The sequence below is a fragment of the Berghia stephanieae genome, chromosome 2 (assembly GCF_034508935.2).
Source record: "Berghia stephanieae isolate SIO BIC M18660-M18661 chromosome 2, UCSD_Bste_1.3, whole genome shotgun sequence".
Taxonomy (NCBI): domain Eukaryota; kingdom Metazoa; phylum Mollusca; class Gastropoda; order Nudibranchia; family Aeolidiidae; genus Berghia; species Berghia stephanieae.
Window position 1 is genome coordinate 83,082,029 of NC_088361.1, and position 25,000 is coordinate 83,107,028.

At 38.1% G+C, this 25,000-nt stretch overlaps 1 protein-coding gene and 1 long non-coding RNA gene across 4 annotated transcripts in view; one reads left to right on the top strand and one right to left on the bottom strand.

Annotated features, from left to right (window-relative positions):
• Positions 1–25,000, bottom strand: part of LOC144965667 (uncharacterized) — a 61,249-nt gene that overhangs the window by 17,238 nt on the left and 19,011 nt on the right. For all 3 annotated transcript variants that reach the window (XM_078901244.1, XM_078901245.1, XM_078901246.1), the window contains exon 3: positions 4,712–4,916. In XM_078901244.1, the coding sequence (XP_078757370.1) occupies positions 4,712–4,916 (205 nt within the window). The remainder of the gene's footprint in view (positions 1–4,711; positions 4,917–25,000) is intronic.
• LOC144965668 (uncharacterized) overlaps positions 15,816–25,000 on the top strand; it is a 17,440-nt gene continuing 8,255 nt past the window's right edge. The window contains exon 1 of the long non-coding RNA XR_013644081.1: positions 15,816–16,173. This is a non-coding gene — a long non-coding RNA (uncharacterized LOC144965668). The remainder of the gene's footprint in view (positions 16,174–25,000) is intronic.

Consider the following 25,000-nt stretch of genomic DNA (forward strand, 5'->3'; position numbering starts at 1 on the left):
ATAATTCTCCGACGAGCATAAAAGTGTATCCAGAGGAGAAAAACATTATAAATCTGATCATGTTTTGACTTTTATACATTCTGATCACATGATATGTGAAAAAGTTCTAGCCAGCAGGAAGAACAAAAAGTACCGATTTTCTTTGTTCAGAACCAAGCTGCTCGTTGCTGGGCGGACCTGACATCAGACTAGTGAATCCTATTATAATATGAGTAATACCCAGCTCAGCCAACCACCGAGGACAACACGTGCTACAATGTTTTCACTACATTTTATCTGTTTGTTTTATTTTTTCCTCTATTTATTGTTTTGCTGACAAAGGCTTTGCACTAGAAACGTCCAGTGTTTGTGCTCTTCCCATCCAAAGCCTTTCTATTTTTTTTCCTTTTCGTCATTACTTTGATGAAGCGCATTGCGTATCGCAAAACCATTTTAAATGCGCAATTTAAACATTTTTTTACCTTAATGTCATTTTCCATTATTCAGTTTCTAAAAACTAGTTAACTGCCTTATTCAGGAAAAACACGTATTTAAAAATGTGACCTTCAAATATCGATCAGAGGTCCAAGGTTTGTAAGTTTTTGCCAAGAAATCAATCGGTATTTGAAGGACGAGTTTTCTGGCCAAATTTTTTATACGTGTTTTTCCAAAGTACGACCGTTAACTGGTTAATGGTATATATATATATAGCACTGTTATAGATCAAATTCCAGATAGAATTCTTTCTTCATGGCCATTTTCGAGAAAATAATCCAAAACAATCTATGCTTGTACCTGGAATTGCACCGGCGCAAAGCGGGGCTGGAAGACAAATTCTCCAGATGATAGTGAAATATCTTATTGATGTCATGCGTTTAGGCAATATGTTCACAACATCCGACAGCCGGATATAACGTACCAACACACAAAACTATCTGTAACCTTAAACGTTTTTAGTCTGATTGACTTCAGTGAGAACTAGTTATTAAAATGGATTTCTTAAAACGATAACAAAGAGCTGAATGACGTCAATTGCGTTCCTTCTATTGACTTAATCATCTTGCTGACTTAGCTACATAAGTAGTTCGCAGTATCAACTTGGTTCAAAACAAGAATAAAGTTAAAAGGAAACCGCCAATTTAACTTGTATAATAAGGTTAAAACTTGTTGCAGTATTGCTCTCTTATGCCAATTAACCGTTTTCCTGCTATTGTAGGTTCTTTCTTTCAATAACATAAAAAACGAAGAGCGGTCAAGTAACTCGTGGCTTCTCTGTTGACACAATGACCAGTGTTCATCGGCGGCGTATGGGGACATTTGGAGTCATCAAAATATTGACTTTTCCGACAGTGTCTGGCTGGCTGGCAAACAGTTGACAACAAACAGAGATGGCTGATCCAGAATCTATATGTTTTTGGTGTCTCAAAGGGAAACGGATCGGGTCAATATAGACCCCGTTATTTTTCATCCATAAATCCCTGGAGGAAAACATTGTCACAAAAATATATATCTTATTGTTGTTGTTGTCGTCGTCGTTGTCATTGTCGTCGTTGGTGTTGTTGCTTTGTTCTTGGTAATGATTGTGATTGTGGAAATGGTAGAGTTTGTGATCTCCTCCTCCTCCTCCTCCTCCTCCTCCTCCTCCTCCTCCTTCTTCTTCTTCTTCTTCTTCTTCTTCTACTTCTTCTTCTTCTTCTCCTCCCTCTACTTTTTTGAGTTTTTGCAATGTAAGAAAATGTATTCATACTCCACTATAATGAATATAGATTAACCCCAAGAGTTACGAGCTATTTTCACTCGCTCTAGCATCTAGTTCAAACATACTTCTATTGATTAGTGGACAACGATATTTGCAGAAACAATAATCACTTTAGTCAACACATCAAACAAAGATTCAGTGTCTATTGATGGAAATCCTCTGGAAGATATTCAAGAATTCACGTACTTGGGCAGTAAACTGACAACAGTGTTGACTACAACGAAGAGATCAAAACCAGAATCAGTAAGGCAAACAATACATTTGCTTCCCTTAAACAAAATTTGGAGAGCAATGGGATGGTATCCCAGCACGAAAATCAAGATTTTTAAGAGTAATGTGTTGAGCGTTTTGATCTATGCATCAGGGTGTTAGAAGGTCACAGAAAATATCCAGAAATATAAGGTATTCCAAAACAAGTGTTTACGACGAATCTTCAAGATATTCTGGCCGAATACAATCTCACACGAGAATCTGAGAGCTAGAGCGAAAGTGGAGTCTTTGGAGGGTCTCATTAAAAGGAGAAGATGGCAATGGTTGGGGCATGACTGTCGCAGACCTGATGATGAAACACTGACAAGGAAGGTCCTGTGATGGAAAAACCAAGGAAAAAAGAAGCGAGGCCGTCCCAAGGAGACCTGGAGAGGTACTGTGGAAAGGGACCTAAACAGAGAGGTCTGTCCCTCCAGATGGTCCCAAGAATAGCTGCTACAGCGCATCAACTGCCAACAGGCCCAGAGAGGATTGAGAGTGAGATATAGAATATCACTTTGGATTAAGGCACTTCAACAAAGACAGTTTCTTAGCCAACTGTCAACACGAACGCGTTCTGAATTTTGCTTTAGCATGAAGTGGTCAAGATATCGCGAACTTACCCAATGTTAAGGGAACGCTATTTCCTACGTATCTCCATCCACCTACTCTATACCAACCTGTACAATTGTCTGCATACTTTCTGCAAATTTTATTCTTTTCTCATATCTTAACATAAGTCCAGGTACGTTATACCAGGGCCTCTACAATATACAGGTAAATAGTAATTAAGAGTCATCTACTATTCTCGCCTTTCAAGCAAAATTTGAGCTCTATCCCAGGATTGTCAATCAAAATACCTGGACCCTCATTGGCAAATTGAGAGAGTTCCTCAATTCTGATTGGCTATTGGCTTTCTCACCATACTCAGGTGTAAAATGAGTACCTGGCCGATAACAGCTTTGTCTCTGTCCGACAAAAATTGTAATATCGTCTAACAGGCGTCATGTCCCGTCCTACATGTTAAATGTTGTTGTTGGCCAGGGACCCCTTGTAAAGCGCTTTGAGCACGTTTAGTGGATATTGTATATAAAAACCCAATATGGTGATACCAATTTTGACAAAATTCAATCTCTCTCAGAATTAACGGTCACACGCTAAAACTCCCCTAGAAGAACCAGTTCTCAAATTTGAAACTATTAAAAAAGTCTAACTTTCTCTCGGCTGCAGGTCCTTGCCACGCAAGAAACAGTCCTAGCCTAACCAGAAACAGCCCTTTATATAAAGGAAGATCCGCGACGAACCAGAATCAATCCTTGAACTTGTTGATAGTGCACAAGACGCCAGTTCCCTGTCAAGAAAGTTACCATCCACAAACACTCAAGCCCAGATCTGAAATACCTCGGCAACCATAGCTGAGTATCACATCGCCGCTGGACGAAAGATAAGACAATCGGGCTTATACTATTTTCAAATGGCAAACCCAGTGACACACATAATTAAAATAAATAAGTAAATAAATAACCAAATAACAAATAAATCAGATCCGCTCAATTAGAGCCATTCTTTCTGGGCTTAAGTAAATGCAAGATAAATAGTTAAAGTGTAAATTATACATCATCCATATTCTTCATTCTACCCACTTATCTTTTCATGTTAAAGTCTAATGAAACTTTTTTATAGCATTGCTATTATTGTATTATGTTTTTCTATAGCCTTGACTCACTTAGCCCTACTATTTTTACACTTAGTTATATGGGACATTAAGGTTATTCTTAATCACCACTAGATTAGACCTGAGTGGTTGTGGTGTAGATTGAGTAGCGCAGATGGCAACGATAGACCATAGCGCACATATTGGATACGAACCCACACCAAGCACAAAAAAAATTAAAAAACCCGCCACATCAAGTTTCATGTTTGTGTTTATAAATTCAATTTCCATTCCTAGTTCATCCTCATATCGTGCGACGGCGGGTCAACATTTTAAGTAAAAAAGGTTAAGAAACAAAACACACTCTTGTCATTACAGAACTTATTTCTAAGCCAAAGTATATAGTCAACCATAAATTTCAGTTTTGAGACGTCTGGTAATATTTAAAATTGAGCTTTTATATAGGGCAAAATCCACTAAACGAGCTCAGAGCGCTTTACAAGGGGTCCCTGGTCAAAAGCAACATTTAATATGTAGAACGGTACATGACGCCTGTCAGGCGATATTACAATTCTTCGGATAGAGACAACGCTGTTAACGGCCAGGTACTCATTTTACACCTGAGTACGGTGAGAGAACGTGAGTAAATAGCCTTCTCCAAGGACTCAACTATGCGCCAAGCAAGGCTCGAACCCAGGATCTTCCGATCCGAAAGCGAGTGTCATACCACTAAAACACATAGCCGCACGAAACAGCAAATAGGATTCAATAGTCTGATGTCAAGTCGCCTAGCAACGAGCAGCTTGGTTCTCAACAAAGAAAATCGGTACTTTTTATTCTACATGCTGGCTAAAACTTTTTCACATGTCATGTGATCAGAATGTATAAAATTCAAAACATGATCATATTTATAATGTTTTTCTCCTCTGGATACACTTTTATGCTCTTCGGAGAAGTATTTCATGAGGGTGTCCGCCATTGTTTCCATAGTTTAGAGCCAGTTAAGTTACTCTGCGTTATTACGGGGGAAGTGACGTCACGACTGTTGAAGCGTATTATGTTGAACTTACCTTGGCTTGACGTTCGTGTCCATGCCAACATCTTGAGGTGACACCAATACTACCTGACGACGTCTTGGTTTGGTGATGAGGAGCTTTCTCCGGTTCCATCGAGTCTTGATGTTGTTGGGATTAGAATGGGGCGCTTTCTGAAATTGTCCAGGAGTCGTCAGTTGAATACGGACTTTGCTCACGTTGGGACAAGACTTGATGATTACTGTGAAGGACAGGATTTGACAATAGATCATAAATTTACCAGAAAAGATAAAGATTTAACTTTTAAAACCCGTTAAGTCGAACGCATAAAGAAATGGGTTAAAATTATCTTTTGATAGATTGTACTCTAGAGAATCACCGGAGAAAATTTGAAGTTTTAAAAAATGAGGCAAAAAATGTTGTCCTTAAGAGCCGTCTATTGTGTGGAACGAGATCCACTTGTCAATTTACCCCGCTTATGTAGTGCAAGGTGGCTGAGAGGTTAAGGCATTAGACAATAACCCGGAAGGCCCCGAGTGGGAGTCCCGCTTTAGGCACTTTCGTATTTATTTTCCTTGGGCAAGATTCCCCCAATTAGCTCACTTTGGACAACATGGGTGATTCCTTTTGACATCAGACGTTTGTTTAATGGGGTTTCTATACCATTTATTCATGGAATGCTGGGTGACGCCATCTAATGATGACCCGAGAGAGGGCGCAAATTTTGTTTATCTTACGAATCGTGAAATAGCGGTGTTTTCCAAAGCAATCGTTTTTGGAAGATGGTGATCATCTCTTAGAATATTAGATATGTTGTGATGCGGCATGAGGAGAATATCCAAACTGTTTCTTTGTGTGGATAAGAATTTGCAGAACAGGTAGTTAGTCATATTATTGCAGTGTTAACCATTAGAGAAGATCAAAGCAACTTGATATTTACAGATCTGCCTACTATTCCGAAAAATTCGTAGAATTATGAAATTTTGGCTCCGATTTCAGAACTTGATGATCATCTCTTAGTCATAATTTTGTTGGAAAACAAAGGTTGATGCCAGACTCCGAAGTGTTATATAATCCTTGTGAGGTTAAACTATTTATTTATATAGTTAACTATAACAACAATGCCAAACTCCTAAAATAACGAATTTTCAACTTTTTAAGTAGTCAGGCTTGTATTAATATAGCTCAATGTTCGTTATACATGGAGTCCACGGCCATCAGCAAATCTAGACAAGTAAGACAGACACGACTTCTGTAGGACGCTAGTACAATTGTGGCCCACTGTCTCAAAGTGTTGGAAATTTCAAATGTAAAAAACAAAACAAATTGAGCTTTTATAAAAGCGCAATATCCACTAAACGTGCTAAAAGCGCTTTATACAAGATCGAGACATGTTAGGCGATATTACAATTTTTTCCGACAGAGACAACGCTGTTAACGGCCAGGTACTCATTTTACACATGAACACGATGAGAGAATGTGAGTAAAGAGCCTATTCCAAAGAGTCAACAATGCGCCGAGCGAGGCTCGAACCCCGGACCTTTCGATCCGAATGCGAGTCATACCACAAGACCACACAGTCGCACTATAGACCTAAATATGAAATTTGAGGCCAATATGTTATGGTAGAGAATAAATATACAATTTCTTACATTGCAAACAACTCAAAGATCGTATTTTTATAAATCACATTGCTTCTGAATTTACTATTCTAATTTTTCCATTTCAGAATCCATTACACTCCGTTATTATACCGTTAAAAGCCGGCGGATCACATTTTCTCTATAATTTATTTAGAAGCTGCTGCTCTCTCGTGTGGTGCAGTAGTTACAGCCTTTGCTTTATTTCAACTAAGGTCTAGAGATCCATCCCGTAGTCAGAAAGAAAAGGAGGACCAGCTTTGGAAACATTTTTATACAGATCTACCATGCATTACACATAATATTTCATTTTGTCCAAAAAAAAACTTCCAGTTGGATTCGTTGCCCAGCAACGAGCAGCTTGGTTCTAAACAAAGAAATTCACATGTCATGTGATCAGAATGTATAAAAGTCAAAACATGATCAGATTTATTTTCTGGATACACATTTATGCTCGTCGGAGATGTATTTCATAACTGCATCCGCCAGTGTTCCGATAGTTTAGAACCAGTTACTAAGTTACAATGTTTCCTTACGAGGGAAGTGACGTCACGACTGTTGAAGCCTTTTACTCAAGGGAAATGAACGAGGTTGGGGTCAGGGGGGTGGGGAGGTTGGGGGGGGGGGGGAGGAGGTGTCAGAAAAAATTTCGACTTCACCCGGCATCAATCATGGTTTCTTTGAGTGTGGAATCGGGACTCCATACCCAGTGATATATAGGTAGTTGGTTCTGTTACAAGATTTGTCGAAAAGTACTCTGGGATAGACTAGCGTCCTATCCAAGGGTAGCGATAAATTGCTTTTATCCGTTTCACGCTACAGAAACGGGGATAAACTCGACTCCATGGGCTTTAAAGGCACTAAATGACTACTTTTCTAGAGAATTGATCCTCATGTCGCTGAAAATACGTTTGAGAAATCTAATAAATAAATTGTAATGAGATCTTTTGGTGAAAATGAGATTTTCAATAATATTTTTTTTATTTTTTAAATTTATGTATACTTTCACAAGATCAAAAAGTAAAATTTGCACTTCCAACATTTTAATATAATTTTTTTTACGATGGCACTTTAACAGTTGGGATGGCGTTTATTAAATTTTGAAGCCATTTTTCTCAAAACCACTTTTCTCCAGCCTGCCTACTTCAAACGCCAATGACTCATCTAATTAAGAAAAACAACTTTTTTCCATTAAAAATAAACAGCAAACTGTAGAAAGTTGTCTACTCTTTCACGCAGCAATATCGCCTACTGCCATGGCACTCGCTTTCGGACCGGAAGATCCAGGGTTGGGGTCGCGCTCTGAGCGACGTATACATTATGTGAGTCCTTGGAAAAAGGCTTTTTACCCACATTCTCTCACCGTACTCAGGAATAAAATTGTAATATCGCCCAACAGGCGTCATGCTTCGTTCTGTATGTTAAGTGTTGCATTTGGCTTGGGGCCCTTTGTAAAGCGCTTTGATCACGTTTAGTGAACATTGCTCTATATTATAAATACCTGAGTTTTACCAATAGCTCAACTTCCCTGAGATGCGTCACGTGACCATTTCCATAGAACACCTAATATATATTATCTAAAGATTGAGATGGGCTCTCCTCAAACTTCAAAGAAGTAACTAATTTGAGTTGAGTTGAATTTAAAATCACAGCCATGAGACTTGACTTATTCTTATATGTTTTATTGACTAGAATAAATAGTTTTAAAAAGCGCATCGATATAAAATTTAACATTTCTGATTATTTTAAATTCATTTTCACTTTTAGGCTTCCGATTCCCACTGAAATAATACTGATTTGAGGGTGTGGGTTTTATAATATATATATTAAGCGTTTTTGTCTGATTGATATAATTTAGTGATAAAAACAATAATAAGCCGAGTGACGTCAATTTCGAATCCCCAATATTCTGAAGGATTCTGAAGCTGCAAAGTCGGACGACCTTGCTGACTGGCAGAAGGCAGGCAATAAGTCAAGAAAGTCCCATCTCCCCGACAGTTCTAGAAATTCTTTTGTTTCCATCCAAGGGGCAGCTTGGTTCTTCCATGCATTATTAATGTAAGGGGGACAACTCCTGTCTCATAGGACGTACCGAAAGACTCGTAAAATTGACACTCGAAATTGTTATAAGGACGGACTAATCACCCCGCACTTTGACAAAACACTTTTCAAATAATTATAGACCACAAAACGTATCCTTCTTCTTCTTCTTCTTCTTCTTCTTCTTCTTCTTCTTCTTCTTCTTCTTCTTCTTCTTCTTCTTCTTCTTCTTCTTCTTGTAGAAACCTCCAATTGTCGAGGATCACTCCACAGTATTAGTGGGCGGTACGGTGTCTTAGTATCGTCACAAAAGTCAAGCAATGTTAAGTGTGATCAGCTGTCGAATGGGTGATAATTATCATGAGAAATTCCGATCTCGACGTTGTGTTGTGTGCTTCGGTAAGTCACTTTACAAACACTATGCCTTGCTCTACTGTGGCTATAGGCAAGTGACAGATACTGTAAGAGTTATACAAAAATGACTCTTAACAGGCGAATTGTATTGTATGGAATGTGGATAGCAAAGAGCCCTTTTCATCAATGCAGGACTCAAACCCAGGACCTTCCGATCAGAAGGCGTGTCATAATAATAGGACATATAGCCGCACAATTCAATATATTTTATTTCAGATACAAATCGCTTAAAATCGGCGTGTACATATATGCAGGTCTGACATCCGAACTCCCTAATGGGCCTATTTAGATTTCCATAACAACGATGAGCTCATACGGAATTGGGTTATCAGACCTGCAAATAATGGCACGTCGATTAAAATGATTCTCAATAGGATTCAACAATCGTGATGTCATTTCCCTCGTAATGACGCATAGTAACTTAGTAACTGGTTCTAAACTATCGGAACAATGGCGGTCGCCCTTATGAAATACTTCTCCGACAAGCATAAAAGTGTATCCAGAGAATAAAAACATAAATCTGATCATGTTTTGACTTTTATACATTCTGATCTCATGACATGTGAAAAAGTTATAGCCAGCATGAAGAAGAAAAAAAGTACCGGTTTTCTTTGTTTAGAACCAAGCTGCTCGTTGCTGGGCGGACGTGACATCAGACTATTGAATCCTATTTGTTTTTCTTTTAAGTCTCAAACCTGAAAGTTCAGGGAAATTTCGGGTTGAAGACATTTTGACAATTTAGAATAGTCTTAATCAATCAAATGACGAAAAAAACTTCTTGGCAAAATGAAAGTTAAAATGTGCGGCTATGGGGTCTTATGGTATGACACTCGCTTTCGGATCGGAAGGTCATGGGTTCGAGGTTCGCTCAGCGCATAGTTGAGTCCTTGGAGAGGGCTCTTTGCTCACATTGTCTCACCCTAGTTACTCAGGTGTGAAATGAGTACCTAGCGTTAACGGCATTGTATCTGTCCGAAATAATTGTAATATCGTCTAACAGGCGTCATGTCCCGTCTAAAAGTTAAATGTTGCTGTTGGCCAGGGACCCCTTTGTAAAGCACTTTGAGAACGTTTAGTGGATATTGCGCTATATAAAGCTCAATTTTGTTTTCAAATTTGAGACATTTTGACAAGTTAGAATAGAGTCTTAATGAAATGACATTGAAAAAACTTCTTGGCAAAATGAAAAATAAAACGTGTTTTGTCAGCACACGACGAGAATCTTACAGCTTACTGGAGGAAATTAAACACAAACCCTAAGGGATGTCAAAGATTTAGTACTGGTCTCGAAGTAAAAAAAAAAAAAAATTCAGAACAAACCGGCAAACGTCTAAAATTAGAAACAAGAAAATTGGTAGGATTATAACAACAATAAAGAAATTGCAGTGGTCCCGATAGCTCAGTTGGTAGAGCACTCAAGATAGATCCTGGGTGCAGTTGATTTTTTTCGGACTCCACTGTTCACCCAGCGGTGATTGTGTAGCTAGGTCTATTGGATCTGGTGGAAAGTACTTTGCGATAGACTAATGTCTTCTCCAAAGGGTGGCATCAAGGAATTGCTATTGTCCATTTCACGCTATAAAAACCGGAATAAACTCCGGCTCCATGTGCCTAATGGTTCTAAAGGACTTTAGAGAAATGAAACGTGCAGAGGAAAACGAAATAGATAATGATTATGTTGGGCTTAAACATATATGTGGGTCTGAAATCCGAACTCGCTTATGGGCCTAGTTTAACATTATCATAATGGACAATATTTTGCGTCATTTTTTGATATGTCCAACAATGAACCCATGAGGAATTAGTTTATCAGACCTGCAAACAAATACACGTCTGCTTAAACCATTTCCAGTCAACAACAACAAAAAAAAAAAAAAAAAAAAAAAATTATTGTCCAACACATGGCAATTCATGTAATGAAATTATTGCTCAAACAATTTGGGTTATGACAGGAAAAAAAACATTCACATACACATGGGCAGACACACACACACACACACACACAAACACACACACACACAAAACACACAAACCCATCACATACAAGAAAAGTGTCGAAGAGAGAATAGAATAGGATGCATTTGGAAGGACAGACAGTGAGACAGACAATAAATAGATATAAAATATAGACTGGTTGATGGATTGTGTTTTGTTTTGTTTTTAATTTTAAGGCAAGGAGGGGGGGGGGGGGTTAAGAGAGGGTCTAGGAAATAGAGAGAGAGAGAGAGAGAGAGAGAGAGAGAGAGAGAGAGAGAGAGAGAGAGAGAGTGAGTTAGTGTATTTGTGTGTGTGTGTGTGTGTGTTTGTGTGAGGGTAAAAAGAGAAAGAAAGAAAAATCCACAGGTAGATTGATAGACAGATAGATAGATAGATAGATAGATAGTTATATAAATAGATAGATAGATAGATAGCTGGATGGATGGATGGATGGATAGATAGATAAATAGATAGATAGATAGATAGATAGACATATAGATACGAGATGGATGGATGGATAGATAGATAGATAGATGGATGGATAGATAGATAGATAGATAGATAGATAGATAGATAGACATATAGATAGATGAATGGATGGATAGATAGATGGATAGGTAAAGGTAGAGAGAATGTTGACGAGGAAGCAATATATATATATATATATATATATATATATATATATATATATAGAGAGAGAGAGAGAGAGAGAGAGAGAGAGAGAGTGAGAGAGAAAGAAGATAGAAAGAAAAATAGGGAAAGAGAAAGACAAAAGACCGGAGTATCTCCTGCTATATCCGGTTGACACAATTTGAATCGGAAGTGATGCAAATCGCCACATCCCCTTAGGGGGACAACAAGGCCGCTCGACTGCCATTCTCTGGTCAACTAGCGTTAAAGGTTCCATCAGGACACATTAGGCATCCCGTACGAACACTAAAGACAATTTGCATCAGAATAGCTAGACAAAACCGCGGCAATTTGTCAAAACACAATATTATGTATTTTTAGCTAAGAAAAATAATAACAAAAGACGTTCACTTCAAATAAGTAACTCGCGGTCTCGGTCTCATTAGGGTATTTTGTCCGGGTGAGCTCGAAACTGAATATTGACATTAAAAGTAGTCCACCAGAGACATTAGGCCCACGGAATCGGTGTGTATCCCGGTTTCTATAGCGTGAAACGAACCATATCCTTTGGAAGGATGCTAGTCTCTCTCAGAGTACTTTCTGCCAGGTCTAACAGGCCCAGAGCGGGACTCGAACCCAGGACCCTCCGGTTCGAAGGCGAGTGCCATACCACGAGTCCATATTATTATAGTCTCAAAACATCACAGATCTTTTAATTTTCAGTCAAACTTTATGAGGAGCAGTGTGTTAATTTAAAGCGCTTGTTAAAAAGCGCTTTGAACGCGTTTAGTGGATATTGCGCTATATTATAAAAGCTCACGTTATTTAAATTTTAATCCATCGATATTTGGCGTAAACGTTTTCTGGACAAAATGAAAAAATGTGTTTAGTCAGAGTGCTTTTGGGGGGGGGGGAGGGGGGAGGGGGAGGGGGGCGGGACGATTGCTTAGTTGCCAGAGCACTCGCGTCACACGAAAAGGGTTACCGACTACAGGCACGATACAATGAACGTTACTTTTATTCAGATTTGTTTCGTACGTCACAACATTTGAAATGGTGCTTTGTAAAGCTCGTCTTATTGAAGAATTTATGAATAGAATGTACCTACTACTTTCAAATTGAGCTTTTTTTTAAAAAAAAATTTGTGTTGAATATGTATAACATTTCGGCAATAATCCTGAAATTAGTCAGTAAGTTTTTTTCTTTCTTTTTTGAGCTTTTTTATATAGCGCAAAATCCACAAAACGTGCTCAAAGAGCTTTACACAAGGTCCCTGACCAACAGCAACACGTAGCACATAGAACGAGACATGGCGCCTGTTAGACGATATTACAATTTTTTTTCCGACAGAGACAACGCTGTTAGCGGCCTGGTGCTCATTTTACACCTGAGTACGATGAGAGATTTTGAGTAAAGAGCATTTTCCTAGGACTCAACAATGCGCTGAGCGAGGCTCGAACCCAGGACCTTCCTATCCGAAAGCGAGTGTCATACCTCAAGCCGCACTGTAAGGAGAAAGATAAAGATGGATCTCCGTAGCAGTCGAGATTATCTTTTTTTTAAAAAATCTGATCCTCCTATCCGACCAACAGTAGCTGGGTTTGTTAAATCGGCGGTAATGACTTTGCAACATGTTTATTATCAATCCATAGTCCAAAATAATCGGTACAATATCCTATTTCTTTTAAAATGAGCTTTTATATAGCGCAAGTTCCACTAAACGTGCTCAAGGCGCTTTACAACATCCCTGGCCAACAGCAACATCTAACACGTAGGACGTGACATAACGCCTGTTAGGCGAATTTACATTTTTTTCGGACAGGGACAACGTTGTTGCAAATTGAGTTGAGGCGAGGTGACTTGCTCAAGACCACACAGCGCAGCGGTGGGTGGTCGAACTCGGTACTTTTCGGGTACGAAGCAAATACCGTACCGCTGAGCAACGCAGATAGATCAATAGAAAGATAGAAAGATAGATAGATAGATAGCTGGAGAGATGGAGAGAGAGAGAGAGAGAGAGAGAGAGAGAGAGAGAGAGAGAGTCTATCCATAAAGGAGTATGAGTGGTCACATAAAAGGACAATTCTGGACACTATCAAAATAATACATGTAATTATATTTAAATTTGTAAGAGACAAGCAATCGCGAGACCGCAGGTTTGAGAGTTTTGCCAAAATGATGGTCGTTTAATCTTACCATACTTTTTCAGAATTTTATACCCACCCTATTTATTCAAACAGAGAAGCAAAAAACACATTCCATATATAATATTCTTCAGCATAATACACTCTACAAGACACTGTTCTAATTCTAATTGAGCTTTATATAGCGCACTATCAACTAAATGTGCTCAAAGCGCTTTACAGGGGTCCCTGGTCAACAGCAACATTTAACATGTGGACGGGACATGTTAAGTTTGTATAGCTATGTGATGTAGAAAAAAATCAGAATGAGAACATTGTTGGTTGAATCGTAACGAATGTGACGATTTTTCTGTGGTTGGAAAGGAGAGGGTTAAATCGATCGATATTTGAATGACGAGTTTTCTGGCCAGATTTTTAAATACATTGTTTTCCCGTTTACGGCAGTTAACTAGATAATCTACCACCCCGACCCCTGCTCCATTGAGACGGGGCTGATTGGTTCTCATTGGTTTTAATATCCCATCACAAGATAATGGCATGCTTCTTGCTTGCTGACATCCATTGATGGGCCCGCTCTATGCTTCCGTGTAACACAGCAGAACAACAATAAATACGACGACAACGACAACAACAACAACAACCAATGGTTTTATTTTATTATCGTAAGCCCTTCAACAAAACACGCCTCCCTATAACTCACCTACACACCCAACAAGATCTATACACATACACATGAGATGGAATAGGGTTATGGGTGAGGGTTGGGGGGAGGAGAGGTTTCTGAACTTTCGGAGATTATTGTTAATGTTCCTATCAGCAATGATTTAATAAAATGTAACTAGGCCTCTGTGAATTAATGAAGAGATAGGAAGGGGGAAGGGGGAAGGGGGTGGGTGGGAAGTTTTGTTAAACATCAAGGTTAGACACAAAATTGTCATTTCCAATGAGGATTATTTCTAGAGAATTTAGAGGGAAATGAATACTTTATTGCTGGTCTAGAGTCGACAGCAAAGTGCTGAGTGAGGTGATCTTCATTCATTATATATATATATATATATATATATATATATATATATATATATATATATATGTGTGTGTGTGTGTGTGTGTGTGTGTGTGTGTCTGTGTGTGTGTGTATTTGCGTGTGTGTCCGTAGCTGTGCTTGGCGGCTGTTGGATACTTTCCCATTTGAATCATCGTTGGCTGATGAGGTGCATAGTACGCAGCAAAACAATTGTTCAAACCATAACATTTACAATATAATCTGCTCTAAGTCTAAGCATATAAGACAGTGTGTGTGTGTGTGTGTGTGTGTGTGTGTGTGTGTGTGGGTGTGAATGTTCCATGTCATAGTCACGAAATGACATGAACTGCACGGCGGCTATGTGATTTGATTGATGATAACAGCTGACAGCTAACAACATACAATATATTTTCCCGATAGTCTGGATTCTTTCCAGGGATTAAAAAAATATGTGTAGAAGGAATGCGTTTATGTCATTCAGTTCTTTGGTACTGTTATTACACCACCAGTTGGGTGATTAGTTCTCGTTAAAAAGTATAAATCAGGCTGTAAACGTTCAAGGTGATACATGTTTCACCTGGCAGGCAGATATTGTAAGTTTTGATCTTAAACGCATAGCATCAATAAAAAACTTGACTATAGATAGTATGCAGATGACGTCACTCAGGTCTTTGTTATTGTTTTTGCCATCCGCGTTTGTGAGTTGTTCTCAGTAAACTGTATTAACCAGACTATAAAAGTTCATGGTTACACAGAGTTTGTGTGTTGGTCCGTTATACTTCCGGATGGCAATGTTGTGAACTCCTTGGCCAAGCGCATTCTATCTATTATATACTGTGGGTCACTATCTGAATTTGGATATATTATTATTATGGTAATCTGAAACTAAACACGTTTATTGGATATTGTGTTAAATAATTCTTTTTTTTTTTTTTTTTTTTTTTTTTGTTTCTTTTTGTTTCTTTGTTTTGTTGTTGTTTTTTTTTTTTTTGGGGGGGGGGGGAGGGGGGGTGGGGGGGGGGGGGGGGTTGGGATTGGCATGCAATTTTAGGAATTTTAGGTGAATTGCATTTTCTTGGATCGTAACATGTAGAACAAGACATAACGCCTGTTTAGCGATATTGCAGGTTTTTTTTTTTTTTTTACTGTTTACAGATATTTGGATTTGGTTTGTATGTTTGGCCGGGGGGGGGGGGGGGGGGCGGGGGGGGGGGGGGGGTCTTCTAAGGCCTTCAAGAGATTGGTACTTCAATAGGTTTCATTGGAGTGAACAGATTATTTACGGATTAATTCAAATATCCCCGATAATTTCGTATCTTTTAGACTTGTAACAAGTTTGCATGATACAGTACAGCTATGCTGTGTTGTCATATAGAAAGTTGGCAATCCACCAAAATACATGCATATTACGTGACTGCGTTTGTTATAATTCTGATTTGGGGTGATTATAGAAGGAGAAAGTGTATAACAAAACAACTCAATATTCATTAAAAAAAAAACTATACAGTAATATCCAACAGAAAAACTCTTCACAATATTTCATTCATTCCCGGGCAGGCCGCACGGAACCATTTTTTACAATAATATTCGCCACTGCCTATAGCAGTAGTCATTCACACCCGAGTCGAGGTAGGTATTGTTTGATAAGTGTCTTACCCAAGGACATAACGTCGGGACCAGCATTTTCCACGATTATTGTCACCCATCCATTAAACCATTACCACCTTTAAAATTGCTTGACTTAATTTTACTTATATAAAGTTATATAAGTTTTGCATAATATTACACATAAGTGATACATTTTTCGAGCAGCTTGGCTCAACAGTACGGTCTTTGCTTCGTACCTGAAAAGTACGGAGTTCAACTACCACCCCCACCCCCCCCCCCCCCCCCACCCCCCTCGCGGTTTTGGGCCTTGAGCAAGTCACCTCGTCCTAGCTCACTTTGCGGTGCTGCACTGCGGCTGACGCATAAGTTATTCCAGTCTTCCCTTGGAATAGGCCCTAAAGATGAATTTCCTCTTCGGGATGAATAAAAGGAATATTATTTTATTTTTGTTTTTTACATTTGTTACAATGTAGCTTGATAAATGGTTACTCGTGTAAAATGCATTGCACAAGCGTGTACTTATTTGAAGGTCTGATGATCCAAATTATTATGAGCTTATTTTTGTTCATGTAATGAAAATTCTCTCAACCAACGCAGAATATTGACCGGTACATAATTGTTAAATCAAGCCAATGATGTGTTTGGTTATCTGAACATCCTCTTTGTGATCTTTCAGAAAATATTTTTTTGATTATATTTTGTTCAGTTTTGTAAAGCCGTTGGTTTGTCACTTTTTAGTAAAAATAGGCTGAGCCTGATCCATCTACCATCTATATGTAGATTTATTGGACTGTGTGTAACAAACCACTTGCTTGGGTTTCATCCTCTTGAGTATCTCAAACACACATTCCTCCCACCAAATTCAAATGTCAGTGACACTCACTATAATCCCCTGGGACAACAACTAAAGACATCTAACTTTTACATCACGGCAAAAGACAGAAGGGCTAGAGCTCAGCTGGTCATTAGTTCGGATAAGTAAGTAAGTAATTACTCAAAATGCTCAAGGATTTGTTTCGATTCTAAAAGAACTGGAAACCGAAATTTTACACTTCTGATAATCTTGCTGTTAGAGTTAATTTTCGAAAACCGGTTCCAGCTTGACATAAAACCGTTTTAAGGCGACGGTACACAAATCTGTCTAAACATCTCAAAATGGTAATGTTTCTATATGAATTAGTCACTGGAAATTGAACTTTAGCCATAAATATGGAACTTGGAGTTAATGTCTATTTCATATCTTGGAGAATGGATACAATTCTTACTTTTTTTTTTTACCCTCAGAATTTGTATTTCTTATCAATTAAATTCTGAACTCAATTTTGAGCGTCAAATTCATCCCGACATAATAGCGTTTTGAGACTGTGGGTCATAAATATCGAAAACTAACAGGATATCCGAAATGGAGAAGGCTTTCCCTAAATGGCGGACTGTAAAACTATTAGACCCATAACCCTCGAGGGATTTCTGGGCTGTCAAGCCACCACAATGGATACGACTGAGATGTCGACGATTTCTTATAGTTAATTTTACTCTGGAAAGAAACGTATTTAAAAAATTGGCCAGAAAACTCTTCCTTCTAATATCGAGGGATTAAAATTACTATCGTCTTGGCAAAATCTCTCAATCCTGGGTCTTGCAAGGTGTCAGGTTTGTGAGAGGTTTTGCTAAAATGAGGGTCATTTAAATCGATCCATATTTGAAGGTCGAGTATTCTAAATTTTAAAATACGTGATTCTCCAGAGTAAGGCAGTTAACTGGTTAATCTCCATCTTTATTTATAATCGAAACTCTTTTCTGACGCGGATTTTGACGGGGTTAGACATCATTAGGCAGTTTGTTGGCCCCCGGAGACCTTAAGTCAAGATGAATGGCGGTGTAATTTGGCACGTTCTGGAGCGTTCTATGATCGACAAGACTAGACACACATTTATCGTTATCTCTACGAATTGTAATTATTGATATAATGAAAAAAAAAAAGTCGCGACAGGAAATAAAATAATATCGATGAGAAAAAAAAAAGAAAAAGAAAAATGGATAGTTTTATATAGGGCAATATCAACTAAATATACTTAGAGCGTTCTTAAAGGTGTCCTACGCCACCAGCAAAACAAAACATCTAGGATGAGACGTGTAGCACTATCATATTTCCTATTCTGGCCAGGTACTCATTTTACACCTGAGTGAAGTATAAATATTGAGTAAAGAGCATTTTTCCATGGCTCATTTTAATTGTCCACAGAGGACCTGAAAACTACAATCTAGACATCGCAAGTCAAGCCGTCTTACTATTCCAAAATTGACCACGCGTCAAAATATCAATCAACCCTTGAATAATTTAAACATTCTATGGCAAGAATGTAAAATCTTTCAAAGTAGGATTCCTTTCGTTCGATATCTGGTTATAACTTCTGAGATAGTTCATCAATTTTGTCTAATGCCGATTTAACATTGCATGATAATTAGAACTCGACCTTTGTATGAAATAAAAGCAAATATTATATATCACAAAGTCAAATCAACATAAATAAGTAAAATAAAAAATAAACAGTTACACAGCGCATTTCCGTGGACTTTTAATGCTCATTGCGTCCCACACTCTTTTATTTATTCCCCTTGCAGGCCATGTGGAACCATATTTCTATTCCATAAAGTACCAGTCGCCTGTTTGGGGTTCTTTTTGTCCCAACCTTCGTGTACTCTCTGTGTGTCACTGCCTATAGCCACGTAATAATTCGAACTTAAGTCGAGAGGTGAGAGATTCGTTGGTAATCTTAAAGAGGGATTAGTTATTTTCAATTAACTAAAGGACAACCCGCAATATTTGCGGAGTCTATTTAACATTTTTTTAAAATTGAGCTTTATATTATAATAATAATAATAATAATAATAATAATAATAATAATAATAATAATAATAATAATAATAATAATAATAATAATAATAATAATAATAATTATAATAATAGTAATGATAATAATAATAATGGTATAAATTTATAGTGCGCCAAACATCCCTTCATCAGGAGGGCTCTGGGCGCAATATCCACTAAATGTGCTCAAAGCGCTTTACAAGAGGTCCCTGGTCAACAGCAACATTTAACATGTAGGACGGGACATGACGCCTGTTAGGCGATATTACAATTTTTCGGACAAAAACAACACTGTTAACGGTACTCATTTTACACCTGAGTACGGTGAGAGAATGTGAGTAAAGAGCCTTTTCCAAGGACTCAACTATGCACCGAGCGCGAGGCTCGAACTCAGGACCATCCGATCCGAAAGCGAGTGTCATAACACTAGACCACATAGTCGCACGAACAGGCACTCGTCTATTATACATGTTATTCCACCCCTCTCGTTGGAAAACCCAATCATTTCTTAGTAAATACGTAATCGTTGAGTAATGCATTGAACGCGTTGAATAAAAGATTTATTCAACTATTGCAGAATATTTTCGGACTTTTTATCGGTGTGAAAGAAGATGTAAAATACAGCTGATTGAAGATTAAAAATAGTCCTTTAGTGCGCATGAATACAAACCAAACTATTTTGTTTTGGGGTCAAATTGTCATTCAAATGGTGAATAGAAGTACTAATACCATACTATTTGGTCACAAAATATCTAGTATCTTACTTGGAGGGGCGGAAAATACTTATTCTTTCATTTCTTTGTATTTAATTGGACTCGTTGTGTTTTTATCTTGCAATACCACATATTCGCAAGCTCGTTGTGTATTTGAGCACAATGAAAATAAACCGTTTAATAAATGCAAAGAGATGAAAGAGTTGTATAGCATACAGATTGTATTGTAGAAATTAGCATACAATGAGACGAATCTTTAGAGCCATCAACGATCAACATCGGTCCGGTTATAAAGTCTGTAGTTGCGTGCAAATGAATCTGGCAACAAGGCGGCCAGATCGCGATTCCCAACGTCAAATGGCCAACCATAATGCCCTAGCAAACATAGAAAGCCTTTCTACGTTCTCTCACGAGTAGGCCTACGTGGGCTGTAAGGAACGAGCCCTCAGCCCTACTTTTAAAAAGAATAGATTGTATATACAAAATACCTATCCCCAACTATTTCATATAAATACTAGCACAAAACAGTGAATATCCTTTATTCCACCCTTCCCGTTGGAAAACCATATCCTATATTAATTAAATACGCAATGGTTGAATAATGCTTTGATGCGTTGATTAAAAGTTTATTCAACGATTCCAGAATATTTTCGCGAAATTTATAGGCTTAAAATAAGGTTTAAAAGACAGCTGATTGGTTATTTTAAAAATCTTTTAGTGCGTACGAATACAAATTGTATTTATTTGGGTCAAAAGTTTCATACTGGTACTAGCAGACGAAGAAAAAACCTATTTGAAAATGGCGAATCATTTGGAAGGGATCGACATTGAGGATATTTTGAGTAATTTTTGTATGGGGGAAAATACTGCAAAACCAGATTATAGAACAGTAAGGCCAAAAATATTCTCAAATCAGAACGAAAACAGACGCGTTGAGTCAATCGATCCAGTAGCTGTTCAAGAAATTCGTCAGCCCCTGTATCTTCTGCTGCCCCCCCCCCCCCCCCCCCCAGTTAATAAAAACTACCGACCACAAAAGCGCATCAAGTCTTCAACACTGTGATAATCAAATTGATTTGCAGAAACATACCACCATAAGTTCTATTCTATGCGGGAATTCAAATACCAGCTTACCATCATGTCAGGTCCAAGCCCCAATGATGACAACCGTACAATCACAGTCGGACACAGCTTCAAAATATTATCTAGAACGAATGTTTCAAGGCTCAACTTTTCATAACTGTACCTTTACTTTTTCTTGAATGTTATCAATCATTCACGGTTTCGAAAGCAATCGAAAATCAACAAAATCCAACGAATAAACACAGCAACAAGGAAACCGGCTTACATGCAACAACACACCTGCAGTGCAGAGATGTGTCACCCTGAACTGTCATATTTGACCTACTTCAAAAGGAATCTGCGTTTACTGTTGGAGTCTTTCAATTCTAAATTAAAAGTTGAATTTGATTCATCAAAGGAAACGCATAACTCCTTTTTATGTGAAAATTATTTCTTCTTTCTGTTGACAAACGAATCCAATACGCTTCAACAGTAACTGGCTCTAAACTATCGGAGAAATGGCGGACGCCCTTATGAAATATTTATCCGACGAGCGTAAAAGCGTATCCAGAGGAAAAAAAACCCATTAAAAATCTGATCATGTTTTGACTTTTACACATTCTGATCACAAGACATATGAAAAGTTCTAGCCAGCATGAAGAATAATAAGTACCGATTTTCTTTGTTTAGAACCACGATGGCCACCGTTGCTGGGCGACGTGACATCAGACTATTGAATCCAATTGTCTTAATAATAAGCAATGTTTTGATTCCGTGATATTGATATCTTGTAGGGGTCGGTCGATTGAGGGGTCGGCAAAAAGGGGAAAAAAGGGGAATTTTAAGTGATGATCACTACAGATAGCGTACATTAATTGCAAATTATGCTTTTACAACCTAACGGCTATGAAATTTCTAAGAAAATTACTTTAAGGGGTGGAATAAAGGTATTCTTTCACGGGTTTGGATTTATCAAATTCGTTTGTTTTTTTTATCGCGGAATAACTCATGAGCTTGGAGCGATAAAGATAAATCATTTAATAAATCCAAACCGGTGAAAGAATCCTGTATTATTTAATAAAATCCCACTCATTCCCCAATATCAATCTCCCCTCCCCATCCAAGTAAAACATTAAAACCAAACAAAAAATACCCAATTCTCGAATCAATGATTAATGTTGAGCTTGGCTATATATATATATATATATATATATATATATATATATATATATATATATATATATATATATATATATATATATATATATATATATATATATACATAAGGAGCTCTAGGCGTTGTCTCGCAATGAGAAAAAAAATATTAAAAAAAATTCTGTTTATTCTGAATATTATCAGACATCATAAAACTGATAAGATATTTCTTTACAGATATATCCAGCCCGGCCATTATCTCTTTTATGCGGGACTGGAATTAACTCTTAACATTAGCAACAAATGAGCCATGATCCTACGTGCACATAGTTGCAGGTCTGATAACCGAACGCAATTATGGACTTGTTTTTTGTTTGCTTTTTTTTCATTGACGAAATGGACACCATTTTGCGTTGGTTTAAGAGCACGTACTACAAGTACAACAATAAGCCCATAACAAATTGGATTATCAAACCTGGAAATGAGTACACGTCGGGTGTAAAAATATAAGATTCTTACACTCTTGATTTTTAAAAAAATGCTTTTGTGTTTGTGTGTGTGTGTGTGTGGGGCTGGATCTATTAGATTTGGAGGAAAGTACTTGGCGATAGTCTATAGCGTCCTATCAAAAGGGTAGCAAGCAATTACTATTGTCCGTTTCACGCTATAGAAACCTGGATAAACTCCGGCTCAATGGGCTCTGGATGATCAGTACTGATACTACTTCTTTTTAAGATCTATTTTAAGTTTAATTTAACGCTTGATAATCTGACACCACATATTATTATTGAAAACTTGATATCATAACTTTTAATGGGAAGGGATCGAGTAAAGCGACGCATTTTGAGCTATAATGTTCTCAGGCGTGAATGAGTATCTAGCTAGAGGCAATGACCAATTTAGTAAAAGTGGTAGTGCAAAATTGAAGCATTAACAGGCGACGCGTAGCTAAATATGTAGTTTGTACAGCTTTTAATTCACCCCCCCCCCCCCTCCTTTCAACTCTTAACCCACCCTTGCACCACTCAAACCATCCCAAAACAACCCCTACCCCCCCCCCCCCCCCCCCCCCCCCCCTCCCTCCTTTTCGCCATCCCAGTTGATAATAATAACCCTCATCTCCCCATAACTCAATAATAAAAGCGGATAGAATACAATAATTTTGCAGTCTGCAGACGTGAAAGCCACACAATATTAAATCAATGACTTTTATTTGTCTCGCGTGCGATAACGATATCGGACGGGATGGAGAAATTCTACCGGAGAGGCCATTTTATTCTGGGTACAATGATGAAACAAAACACTCCGCTGGCAAAACACAAAAACAAAAGAAAGACAAGCTTTTAAAAGTTAACAAGAGTAGTTTCCCCTTAAGGCAATTTGATAAAAAAAATCTCTGCCTCTCTTTGAACGGAAAATAAAATCAAATTATCCGTCCGATAAGATCATTATATTTATTTGAATATATCAGTTTGTTGAGAATTTCTCGACTCATCTTTCAGGGACTGATCGGAATCCAATAAACCAGAGAAGAAGACATGGGCAATCAGAAAATTCAGCGTTGAAGAATTTTGAAAACGAATAAATAAAATGAATTATTATAAAAGTCCCTTTATAATCCTCATGGTTCGACTTTCATTGGGGTCTGACTCAAGGAAAGACCGAGATAACTCAGACTTCGACCGCAGTGCAACGCCACAACAACAAAAAAAGTTCAACTGGGGATACGTTTCTTGCATGGACAGCGTGGCCAGCGGTAAGGTCATTGGTTCGTTCTCGAAAGTTAGCGAGTTCGAATACCCGAATGTGTTGTGTGGCCTTGAGCAAGTCACCTCGCCCTAGCTCAGTTTGTGGCGCTGCACTGCGGCTGATGCCTGGGTTATTCCAGACTTCCCTTGGAATAGATCCTAACGACAAAATTCCCCAATAGGATGAATAAAGGGAATTTTATTTTTTATTTTTAAAAAATATCTTGCTAAAGGAAAAAAGGAGAAGCCCACATGGGACTCGAACTCAGGTCCGGCGGAAATTTTTAACAGACAAATACGCACACAGTTGGTCGAGACAAAGGGAAATTAGGATTCTCTATCAATCAACCGCAGGATGGAGGATAGATATGCATAGAAAAAAATTCTTTCTCTGTCAAAGACAGGTCCTAACTGCGGCCACTCTGTACAAATGGGACTGACGGTGTCGCCCTCTTGAATTTATTGAAGTAACAGTCTAATTAACCAGTTAACTGTCGCACTCTGGAAAAGCACGTAATTAAAAATTTGTACAGAAAACACGTCCTTCAAATATCGATCGATTTAAATGACTCTCGTTTCGTCAAAAGCTCTAAAACTTGGGACCTCGCGAAGTTTTCATAGTCATTCCACGTTTGAGAGTTTTTGCCAAGCCGAGAGTAATTTGAATCAATCGATATTTAAAGGACGAGTTTTCTGGCAAAATTGTTAAATGCGTGTATTTCCAGAGTAAGCCAGTTCACTGGTTAGTAAGGATGATTATCTAGTTGGACTCTGGACTCTTGAGATTTTAAAACAGTTCATTGCTGCTGAAATTAATTGTGGTCCACCTTCTAAAAACGGTATTATATTGAAGTGAGGCGGATGCCACAATGTGAAAATAAAGTTAAAATCATTTGAAATTTGAAACGTTAGGTTTATGCACTTCATTGGGGTTTGAACGTATACACCTGATGTTGAAATCGAGGTGAGTTGGACGTCTTGCTAACTAAAAAAGACCCCCCCCCCCCAGAATTAAAAAGAAAAAATGAGCCATGGCGTATTTTGTGTAAGGCCCACGAACGAACTTTTTTCTATTTTCGTATCTTGCTTTTTCACCGTTGCTAGGATACACAAAATAGAAGATTTACGGGTTTTATGCCTGTCAAAATTGGCCGTCTAGACCAGGCACTTGTGTAAAGACATTGTAAAGACTTTGTAAAGACATTGTAAAGACCTTTAAAGACCTTGTAAAGACGATGTAAGGACAGAGAGATTCCATTCCATGTGCAAAGAATACAATTGTAGCCTCGTGCAATGAC